At 41.1% G+C, this 12,019-nt stretch overlaps 1 protein-coding gene across 1 annotated transcript in view; it reads right to left on the bottom strand.

Annotated features, from left to right (window-relative positions):
• Positions 1-12,019, bottom strand: part of CDS2 (CDP-diacylglycerol synthase 2) — a 316,181-nt gene that overhangs the window by 208,465 nt on the left and 95,697 nt on the right. Inside the window, exon 2 of the mRNA XM_069618879.1 lies at positions 49-197. Within this exon, the coding sequence (XP_069474980.1) occupies positions 49-197 (149 nt within the window). The remainder of the gene's footprint in view (positions 1-48; positions 198-12,019) is intronic.

Raw genomic sequence — 12,019 nt, 5'->3', positions numbered from 1 at the left:
GAGAAACCAACACCCATCTTTATCGGAAAAAGCAGATCCGAATATTACCTTGAAGACAGCTTTGAGAGGGCTCTGTTCAGAACCTCTGGGGTGTCATCCGTTCCCTGGCCTGGTGGAGTTGCAGCAGGTAGAGGTTTACTTTCACTGTCAGATGGGGTCTCGCCATCTCCTGTAACTCTGGCTTCCAGTCCAGGGCCCTGTGTGATGAAGAAAGAGGGTTATTTATATGCATACATTTATGTTTCATTAACTAGCTGGCCACTCAATCGAGAACTCTTACAAATGTAATAACTAATAAATGTAAAAGGCAAAATGTACAGCATAAGAGAATTGCAGGCCAGGCTGTGGAACATGGATAGGAGCAAAAAGCCTCGAAGGACTATCACCAACTATCATGTGCTGGCCCACAAGCTTGGAAGGGAGAGCTCACGTATGTGGAAGAGATGTTGACCGATAGACTGCCAGTCACTGTACAGAGGACAGTGATAACAGGGGTAGCCAGGATTTGACAAATCAGATGGTGAACGACGGTTATGAGCGTTCCATGCAGAGACGCATAGATTAACGTGCTGTAGCTGCGACATAGTTTGATTTCGAAGGACTGTTCCCCGCAATCAGCTTACTTGGCTATCTAGCAGAGCGCAGCTCGTGTTCGTGGGCACGTACGTTCTAGTATTTAGTTTTTTTTGACAACTGAGAAGGGGAAAGTGGAAAGTGAACAATCAGGGGGGGGGGGGTGAAAAACCTATGGCGAAACACAGAAAAGAAAAAGAAAGAAGGGCAAGATTAAGACCAGAGCAAAAGGAGAGAGAGGAGCAGAGCAGCATAAGAAGCAAGGAAAATCTGAAGAGGAGTTGGGAAAGAAAGTAAAGCGGAGGGAAAAACAAATAAAGAGAAAAAAAGTCATGTAAATCAAGAGAGAAGAAGGCTAGAAGAAAAGTATTTAGGTGACAGGGAGAAGTAGAGGAAAATTAACAGATGAAGAGAAGGCAGGAAAGAGAAGCAGCATCTTGAGATCTTGAGGAGAGGAGGTGAGAAAAGGAAAGAAGGAAGGGGGTTGGCATATGGTCATCGATTAATACCTAAATCAAAAATCCGGTTTGCCCATGGTGGCTAGTAGCAGATTTGGGCAATCGTAAATAAGAAGCAAAAAAGGGGACAGTACTACTGCACAGGGGTTCTACCCAAATATATAGTCATCTAAAGATGTTTTCTTTTTTTTGTATTGAGGAACCTGTTTCATTTACTAATGGAACATATCCCAAAATTAGTGGCCCATGAAATTGTCAAGGAAGAAAAACACAAATAAGGGGCTGCATAGTGAATATAATTGGTTGTATTAAAGCAAAAAATTCTCTTATATGCACATATAACAAAGTTATAGACTGAAGACAGAAAAATATATTATTGTCATAAACAAAACAACATAAACCATACACTGGTCCCTAAACTAATGTGGTTCTAGAGGAAAATCAAATCAAGACATAGAAGACAAAAAACAAACACATTGAATGCACCTATATATTCATAGTGGTTTGAAACCTATATTTTAAGAAATAACCAGATGCCAAGTATCTGGTGCATAGAGAGTTATAACGTGGATATGTCATCATAAATTGTTCATATGCCTAATGAATTTGGCATAAAGAAATAGTTCTGATAACCATATGCCTTGACAATTTCATGGGCCACTAACTTTGGGATATGTTCCATTAGTAAACTAAACGGGTTCCCCGATATAAAAAATGTTTTTTTTTACATGACTATCGAGGAGGAAGGGACTGATAAAGAGAGCATGAGGGGTGAGAAGGAAAGGCTGGAAACTAAGCAGGGATATTAAGAGGGTGTGACTTTTATGGGCATCAAGTAGGTACTAAGGGATAGAACACCAGATAAGAAGAAGGAAGAGTCAGAGGTAGGGAGGGTAGGAGTCAGAGCAGAGGTACAGACCAAGACACCTAACAGTCCAGTACTTATGATGACTGTAGCAGAGCCTGCATTTGCTAGTCCTGTACCTATCCTGCATCATACCCAGGTCTAGGGCAGTCTGATGCAGCTTCATTCCGTTTTTGAAACACTGAAGAAATACCCTAGGCTCCTCAAGCTTTGAAGGCTGGAAAGTCCATGTGAGAGATCGACACAACAACCACTCAGCCAATACAAGAAGCAAGTGCAGGGACAAACCTCACAGGTGGAGTGACTGTAATTTGAACATCAGGGGGTGGAGCCCAAGGAAAGAGAGGGACACATCTACAGACTACAGTGCTTAAACTAGCTGGAATTATAATCTTTCTTGCAATTCTTAGATTCAGGTTACCCTAAACTCTTGCCCTACTTTTGTTGTGCACTAAACCTTTTTGAACCATACTTTGAGTCTCAAGTTTGGTTTCTGTGGACGAACCCTGCGGCAGGTGCGACGGTTAAGAATGGCATTTAAACAGAGCCTCAGAGGTTCTGAGGTTCAGAGTCTTCATCTCTAGGGGCTACTTAGTGACAGGAAGGATCCAATGAGAGCAAAAGAACATCTTCCGGTTCCATATGCGTTTCACAATCAGATAGGCAATGTATGCTTTATCACTCCCTGAAGGGTCAATCTGAATAAGTGTCTTCCTCGAAGGGCCAAGAGTGGCTGATGGGAGAGGACAATGCAGTATATAATGTTTCATATAAAGTGCCATGCCGCACCGTGGGACCCCGAAAATGGTTTCCTTCATGTGTTGCATCTTTTGAGAGATTATAACAACTTTGCCAGGAGGGTCATGACCCCAGAGTCTGGGGAGCGAGACAAAAACTGAAGCACCCGTCTAGGTGGGAGTTAAGGGACTCAGTGGCCTAATCCATCCTCCTCTCACGGTCTCCTTCACTCTGCCACCAAAGGATGGCAAACAAACGGGGCCTGGAGCTTTCACAGTGCCAAGTGGAGCAATCAGCAGCAAAGAATCACAAAGAAACTGGACTGCTAAAAGTTCCTTCTTGGAGAGGAAGACGCATAAAACAGTCATACTATTTATTTATTTATACCGCACGGCAGCCCGCAGGCATCAGGGTGCACATAAAGACATGTGGACAAACATGAAACACAGGACAGTTGGTCAGGAAGATGTCTAGGCTTTTGTTTACTAAATAAATAGAAATGTTTTCAACTGTTTAGGAAAACGGAAAAGATTGGTTTCCTGCCTGATGGCCAGTGGATGGATAATCCACGTTTTTGGTGCTAGCCTAGTGGCCAATTTATTTGTATACTAGTAAGTGATGTGGCAGTCCACCGCCAACAAAGAAGTCATAAAACAAGCAAAGATAGAAAATGAAAGTTTGCTTGATTGGGTGATCCAAATTGCACCAACTATTAGATTTGTGAATGAAACTCATACAAGTCAGGTGAGTATACAACTGGTGATTTAATTAAAGACCATCTTGAAAAAAAACAAATTGACAAAGTATTGATGATTCAATAGTTAAGTGGTTTTTTGCCACTTCAAAAGTTCATTTTGATAGTTCCTCAAAATAGCTGTTCCTTTTCACAAATGCATTTTGATTGTTTCTCACAATTATGTTTAGAAAATCCTTGTCTTTGGTCAGAAGTTAATTTTGATGCCTTGGAGTAATGATTCCATTTCAAAAGTACATTTTGATGATTTCTCAAAATTCTATTTGGAAAGTCTTTATCTTGTTGGCTTTCAGTCAGGGCGCCTTCTGTGTCATTGACAATGACTGAAGTTTGTTTCTTAGACTTGTGTTTAGAAGGCCTACAGTTTCTTAGTTTAGTAACCTCTTTATATTAGCCTCTACACACGTTTCCCCACTGTAACTAAAGATGTATTTCCTGTATGTAGGTTTCTTGAAAGGATATTATTGGAAAAATGTTGCTAGATTTTTGTATAGCGAGCCCTTAGTAAAAAGGAGAAAGGTGAAAAATGAGCTGTTGTGGATGCAATTGTCCATAACATCTGAGGAGGCGTTTTGAGTTGGGCTTGCAATCCCTATATTCAGTTTCTCTGTGGATATCCCTCGCTCTTTTCCGTAAATCGTTGCTGGCCCACATGATTCCACAGTTATCCATCTTGGGAGACAATATTATGTCAAGCAATGTGGATTATCTATTCATATGGAAAACAAAATGCACTAATTGTCTAGCAGATCTGGACTCCTTCAGTGGCAACTTTAATCTCCAATCCAGTTTTGATTTAAAAAAAAAATTATAAAAATCAACAGGACTGGGTTTTTGACACAGGCCAAAAGGAATAAACTGATTGTTATGAAAGATTACGCCCTGGAGTGCAAACACTTGAACCAGATACCTAACTACCTGAAGAGGTTTTCTTTTCCGTCTGTGCACGGGCAGTTTTTGAGAATCCGATTAAACCTGTATCCAACAAGGGAACTCCTAGTCGCCAGGAAACAGCTTAATGTAGGACAGTCGGCCTGTAGAATCTGTCGGAACCCTATAGATATAGAATCATTGAAGCATCTACTAACAACATGTGTTGGCTGGTCAGACCGTCAGTCTCTGTTCTTCGGCCGGACAATTGCAACAGCTCCAAAACTAGATGCGGATGAGTGGTGGTCAAAATTCCTAAGGGGAGAAAGTCATATGCTGATCTTTGCTCTGGTTGAGTTTCTTGGTGGAATTCCCCTAAGTGATACCGAGGAAATTGATGTACAAAAAGGGAAACCCCAACAGGACATTTCTCCTTGTTTGGATTGTGTTTGTATATCTTGAAGTATCATTTTTTTTCCTTTTAGGTTGTTGTTATGATGTTTTTCTTTCTTTTTGTGGTTTGTTTTATTCTTTTCAATTTTATATATGGATATTTGGAAAGTATTTTTATAGTTGTATTTAATAGTTAAAGGTTTGAAATAAAACAATAAAACAAAAAAAAAACAAAAAAAATAGAGGATCACACCACTGCATTCTTCAGATGCCAATCTTGATAAAACTCTCAGAACGTATCTCTTCCCTCACTTTTGCCCATTACCATCTGATGAAGACCAAGAGTGGACTGGGAACCAAAATAGGCCCTGGAAATAATGTTCAAGTGGCTCTACAGTACACATGTTCAGCAAGCCCAAACTTCTTCTATGAGAACATTTGGAAATAAAACACGTTACCACACAAAAGAGGCACGGGGTGCAGCGGCTTACCGGGAAATCTCCAGAGTTCCCAATGGGTCAGCCCACCCCTGCCTGAGACTTTGAAAAGCTAATGCGTTTTCCATTGTAGCATAATATGTTCAGTTCAATGAAAAGTATCAGCCAGTAAACTGAAGGAGGGGGATAGAAACCACAAAGTTGGGAAAGTAATTGCAAAGGAGAGGAATAGTAATACCAAAGCTAGAATAATGAAAACGAACAAGAAGAAATTGAAACGGGACCAGCAAAGGAAACATTGCACAGTACGCAACTAACTTGAACAGCTGAAAAGAAGGAAGGCTTGGCTGGTTGCTGAAGCCATTGCAATGTGATGATCTTTGCAATGTCATCCCTTCTCATGTCAGGAATGTTTTTTCAAACCATCCTTGGGAAGGCCATCTGCTACTCAGGTTTGGAGCGCAAGCAGATGATTAGTAGAGGCTGGGGGTAATACACTAGATTAAAATGCTTTGCCAATCCCTTCAAAAAGTGTGGCACTCAAGCATCCAGAATGCCGCTCCACTTGAGGATCCGTTGAAGTGCAGGCTATTTACAGCCTACTGATCTGCAGGTGTTGGTTTCTGCGGCTTTACCATATTGTCAACCCTTGTTTTGTTTTCCAATGTCATTTTAGCTTGCTGGCTAAAGAAAGTATGGAGTGTGTATTCTCTGAAATTCAGTTTTTCTAAAACCCACACCAACTGTTGCCGATGGTTCTGCAGGAGATGATAGTTCACTTCAGAAGGCCCAAAGAAATTGCCTCAGAGCCTTGAGTTCTCACTCTCGATACAATGTTGCAAGTTCAATGGTTACCAGCAGTATTCACACATGCAAATTACACAAACTCAGCAATCAATGGTCCACTTGTCAAGTTCTCAATCGAGAGTGACACAAAGTTGCAATTTTATGACAGACAAGCACTATACACTCGCAGGGATTAAAAATATTTGTAATGGATTTACTAGCATCCATTTCAAATGTTGGAGAAGCAGGACAGATGTGTCATCTCCAGGTTACGCCCTCGAGTAACACAAAAAGGGAGGTCGATTTCAGGTTGGTGGACCAACCAGATAAAGGCTTGGTCCTGGGTCTAAAACCAACAGTAAACTCAGGTGAGCCTAGTTGGGGAAGCCAATCCCAGCTCTTACCGATTTGAGGACATAGGTGCAGTCCCTCACTAAAAGCGCAGCCCAAGAGGAGGATGCATAGACCTATAAAAACCTACAATAGCAGTCTGGCGGTGTAGGTTTTTGGAGAGAGATGGCCTGGTTTGGAGAAGGAACTAGATTTGGAAAGAGAAGTTTGACAAACATTGGCAAATATAGAGAGTACAAGGAGGAGTTTGAAGGAGAGTTCCAGGTGAGTAGCTGAGGCCAGGCAAGGGGAGAACTAGGTGGAGGATAAATACCCAGGAGACATTGTAAGGTCAGACAAGGAAGAGATGGATCTGGATAAAGACCTGGGAGGGAGGCTGTTGTTATTGCAGACAATAGTAATTTGAACTGGTGACAATGACCCACTCTGAATCTTGAGTAATATGTCTGTGCTTACAATACATTAAAATATGAAAACAAACACCTTTCAAGTTGTGGCCATGTATTCTCCCTGCTGTAAAAAGGGTTTGGTTGTGTTTGTTCGTCTAAGAATTGATCGCTGCAAACTATTAAAAAAAAAAGTCCACATGTGATCAATTCTCAGAGGATCAAACGCACTCACACAATCCACCACCCCATTCCCTCTTCCCCCTTCCGCACTGCCCGCGGCCTGGTCCCCTTCAGCCCTGCAGCGTCATATAGTCCCTCAAATGCAGGTTGGAACCGACGTCGCAGGGTCCCTTTTTCTTCACCCGCCCCTCCCACCCCCCAGTCCCCCACCTCCAATATTGAGGAAGTGGGGGCACCCCTCTAACCCCCAAGGCTAATACATACTGAACATAGGGAGCGGGGACACCCCCGCAACCCCTGCTACCCATGTTCGGTATGTATTAGCCTAATTATTTTTTTTTACGATTGAATGGTACTGGCCAAAATCAGCCAAATGTATTATTCCATCGTGAAAAAGAAAACAAACAATTATGCTAATACCGTAAAAAGGGGATGTCTTCTTGAAGAGTCATTGTCCTGAATTATGGAGTTCTCCTAACACCTGTTCAGAGGTCTCAGGTCTGGTATTACCAGTCTTTCACTGGAATAATGAAGTATGTTGAATATATACATATATTTTGTCCCTTCTTTGGTACCTCCTCTATGGCTTGATTGTCCAAGAGGCCTTTGACCTGCACTAGTGACAGAGGGAATTGTTCTTTGCTTGCTCAATCTGGCCTTTTTGGTATGTTACACGTTTTCTCTTGGAACTCCATGCAATAGCCCTGTTTTACGGTATCTCTCACCCACTTTTCTGAGGCGATATCCCGTTTGTGAGCATATAGTGTAACCCTTTGCCTGAAGGGAATTGCGGGAGGGCATCGTCATGTTGCAGTCACTGCTCTGTTGATAGAGCTCCACTGTAAGGGCCACCCTGTCCTCTGTCTAAGCTTCTCTGTACAATACTGGTCCTTGTCCTTACTGCTGGGAATATTGCTGCCATGTTTGTGCTCGGGCCTTTGAGGACTGCTGCCCTGCAATCCAAATGAGCAATGCCCTCTATATCCTCTTCCAACTGTTGTGGAGGCTCTCCTTTAGAATGGTCTACTGGAAATTGCTTGCAGGAAATGCGCTGGCTCATCCTCTTTCTTGGATTTCTCAAAAGCCCAATTGTCTTCTGAACAGTTTTCCCCATCTAACGGCATACTGATTATGCTAGCCAGTGTCCCTAGGTAGAAAACCGCCAAACCTGTGCCTAGAACATCTTGAAAACCAACTCTTGATCTGCCTGCCTTTCTGCCATTTATGCTGCAGCCATGTTACTCTTGCTAAAGGGGTTGGATGTGATTTTCCTATCCTGTACAACAGCCAGAGCCTAGCCTGCGCACCGATTCCTCTCCTCTCCTCTCCTAACATCATTACGAAGGGTTGCATCTTGTACCAACTCTGAACGGCCATACTGGCCCAACGGTGCAGTGGTATTTAAATATGCTTCAACTGTACACAGCTCTAGTAACTATCTTTTAAGTCCAAAGCATGAATGTAATTATCCTCCTTATCAATACGAAGCTGGAGTGCCACATCTTTGTACAGTCATAATAATTAATTACAGTGTTTCTGGACAAAGGGATGCTTCTTCGGAAGGCAAAGCGTACATGCCTTGCCACTGCCCCGACTAGCAAAGTGTGCATGAGCTCTTTCTTCAACATTTAAAAAAAGAAGGAAAACCCAGGATGAGACTGCGCCCAGTTTTTCAAAACATGGTTTAATATATAAATGCCCTTTCAGATGACACGTGTTTTGGTCCCCTTTAGGACCTTCTTCAAATCAGGGCTAGTTTAGTGTATTAACGAAAAAAATTGTTTTTCGATATCATCCAACATCAAAAAAAAGCAGGTATGTTCATTCACATGTTACCAAATGAGATACACGTAATATAATGATATATGTTTAGTTACAGAAATAATGTTTGTTAAATCAAAGAACAACAAACAAAAAACAAAAAAAATGGGGTTGGGGATACGGAAGGACAAAGAAGGTCAAGAGATAATCAAAGACACCTTAATTAGTCAATCCTGGATATATTGTCACATTCTTATTCCAAATAAGAATAAATGTTTCCGTTTTACCTTGTTTTCACCTAATGACCCTTAGTGGGTTAAGCAGACAGTATCCGCTCCTCAAGTCTCGGGTTAGATCCCTTGAAGACAATAAATCAATCATAGTATCATCTTTGCCATTTTTTACGGAGTCATTTAAAGGTCTCATATTATTTAGTGGCAAGCATATTTCATCCTTATCCATGGGTCCCTTGGGTTCCATTGAAATGGTACCGTTGTCATTAATGTGCATGCTCTATAAACCAATCCCAAAACATGGTGCCCAGTATACATTATGGTATAAGATGTTATATATTCTACAGAAGTAAACCTTCACGTATGGTTTGCTGCAACTTTCCCTGTGAAATGGCACGGTAAATACATGTAATTCTAGTAATTTTTTAGATAGTCTTTATAAATTACTTTCCCTTTCTCCGGTGCTTTCAAAGATATATGCTCATTTCTATTTGTAGTAATAGCTGTTCTGAGACAGCGTCTAATCAATAATGTTTGAATGAGAATATTGTTTGTGTGCGCGCGCGCGGAGACGCCATGCTGGGCAGGATAATGGAATCGTCCGCGGCGTTCTTCAACGCACACACAAACGCACGGCAGACATTTTTTCATGAGGGCAAAGCGCCACACTTAAGAGATGGTCTCTTACCTAGTTTACAGTGGTCTCGCGTATAATCGCGTGCTGCCAAATGTCCAGAGGGGGCGTCAATAGGCGTCCTCTCCCTCATAATTGTGTTTCTGTCGCCATGGCAATGGACCCCAGCACTAGTACACTTTCCATCGGGTGTGCAGCTCATCCCTATGCCAAAATAGAGCGGCCATTTTAAGAAGGTGTAAATCACCATTCTCTACTGTTCTTGGTATAATAGAATCATGATACTCTCACATTGTACACACTTAAAGTTTTAAGAAATAATAATAATGTCGTAATTTCAAAGAATACCAATCCGGAGCGACAATTTATATGTTATTTTAAATAAATTGTGCCAGTCAATGTAAAATGTTATATATATCCTTCCGGTGTGATAAAATCAAATAGCTCTACATAATGCCTGATCTTGTATCTAGCAATCGTCTGGTGCATTTGTAGTGAAGTGAATAATTACTAGGATGCGCTATCTGGAATGCCTATCCTGTGGTTCTGGGTCTTAATCTGTTTGATGTAATAGATACGTTGTATCACAAGGGTATGCTATAATATTCATTAATTACCTAGGGAGCAAGAATTAACATATCAAAGTTATATGTAGCTCGAATATGGATAATGAGCACGTGGATTGGTTCAAACATAGTAACAAACATTCTGAAAGCTTCATGAGGTATATATACATCCTTTTGTCCCATCCAGATTCTGGATTATAACTATACAAATGTTATATACATGTTGATTCACTTTGTTAGTTATGTGCACAGAGATCATTATTATATAATGAGTCGCTTTAAAATCTGAACAGAAATGAGGCCCCCTTATAGAAAGGACACCATTTCGTTGTCCGTGTTCAATCCGAGAACTGTAGAATTGAGTTTGCAAATTGTTCTTGCTTCAGCTTGTCTCAGTTTCTTTTCCTTGTTCCCACCTCTTTTGCCTAACGTGATCTTCTTGAGGACAATAAATCGTAACTCTGCTTTGTTGTCCATTTGATGTATTTCCTACCAATGACATGCCAGTGGCAGTCTTGGATCCTGGCTGCCAATTTTGGCTAGGTGTTCCCTGGCCCGAATCCTTAATTCTCTAATCGTACTGCCAATGTAGACCAGATTACAAACAAATATGATTCCATAGACTACGTGATTTGACCTGCAATTGATGGATTGTAAAATGTTCAAGGTTCTGTTGTTGGAGCCAGTAAATGAGTCAGTTGTGCTATGTGCAAATTTGCACATTGTACATGATCCGCATTTTCTAAAACCATTGGTTGACACTTTTAACCAGTTCAATGGTTCCTCCACAATTAGGTCTGGTAAGTTTGAGAAACTTAATTTATTCTTTAAGGTTTGCGCCTTTTTGTAGATAGTCCTTGGTTTGTCATCCTCATTATTTGCAATGTTGTCATCAAGTTTAAGGCGGTACCAATGCTTCGCTAAGATTTTATACAGGGTTCTGTGATCACAGCTGTATTGTGTAATAAAGCCAATCGTTGGTTGTTCCGTCACTTTAATCTTAGTTGTTAGAGTTTGTTCTTCGCTTTTTGTTGAACTTTTGTCCAAAGCTCTCTTAACACATTGTTCTGTGTAGCCTCTTGCCAGAAATCTTGATGTTAGGAGCGTACATTCCTTCTCAAAATGTTCCATTGTCTGACAGTGTCTCCTGGCTCTTAAAAATTCCCCTGAGGGTATGTTGAGAATGGTTGGTCTATAATGACAGCTTTCTGCATGTAGAGTTGAGTTAACTTATGTGGGTTTCCGGTATGTGCAAGTTCTGATCCGATTGTGGTCAATATATATTGAAAGGTCCAGAAAGTCTATCCTTGTCTCATCGCAGGAGCCTGTGAATTGTATTCCCATTTCATTATGGTTGATCCTATCCTTAAAGTCCATGAATTCTGATGTTATGCCTTTCCATATTATTAGTACATCATCGATATATCTCATCCAGTGCACAAGTTCTTTCTCATATGCTTTGAGGACACAATTATTTACAAAGACAAACAGACCCATAAAGATGTTTGCTAGGGCCGAGGCGTATTGGTGCCCATTGCTACGCCCTTGGTCTGTCTGCAAAAGCTGTTATTAAAGTTGAAAATGTTACTTTCAAATGTTAGTTCCAACATTTCCTTTATCATTTGGATTTGCTGGTACATTGACGCCGAGTCCTCCTTGAAAGTATGATCTATTGCTCTCAAAGCCCATGTGTGCTGAATCGATGTATAGAGGGCCCTCACATCCAATGTTGCAAGTTGATAGTTTCTTTTCCAACTCACATTTTTCAGCTTAAGAATGACGTCAGTGTTATCCTTTAGGTATGCCTTCAAACTCATTGCTCTTGGTCTTAGTATATTATCAAGATATTGGGAGATGTTCTCTGTTGCCCAGCCTATTCCACTAAGGATTGGTCGTCCTTCTGGTATCTGGTCGTATTCCTTGTGTATCTTGGGCAAAAAGTACATAATCGCTAATATGGGTTCTTTGATAGTAAGGAAACTTCTTTCGTCATCCGCCAAGAGGCCAGATCTTGATTTGTTGGTCCAATTT

This window comes from Ambystoma mexicanum, chromosome 10, assembly GCF_040938575.1.
Source record: "Ambystoma mexicanum isolate Mex_15411 chromosome 10, UKY_AmexF1_1, whole genome shotgun sequence".
NCBI lineage: Eukaryota > Metazoa > Chordata > Amphibia > Caudata > Ambystomatidae > Ambystoma > Ambystoma mexicanum.
This window is presented reverse-complemented; position numbering and strand designations above follow the sequence as displayed.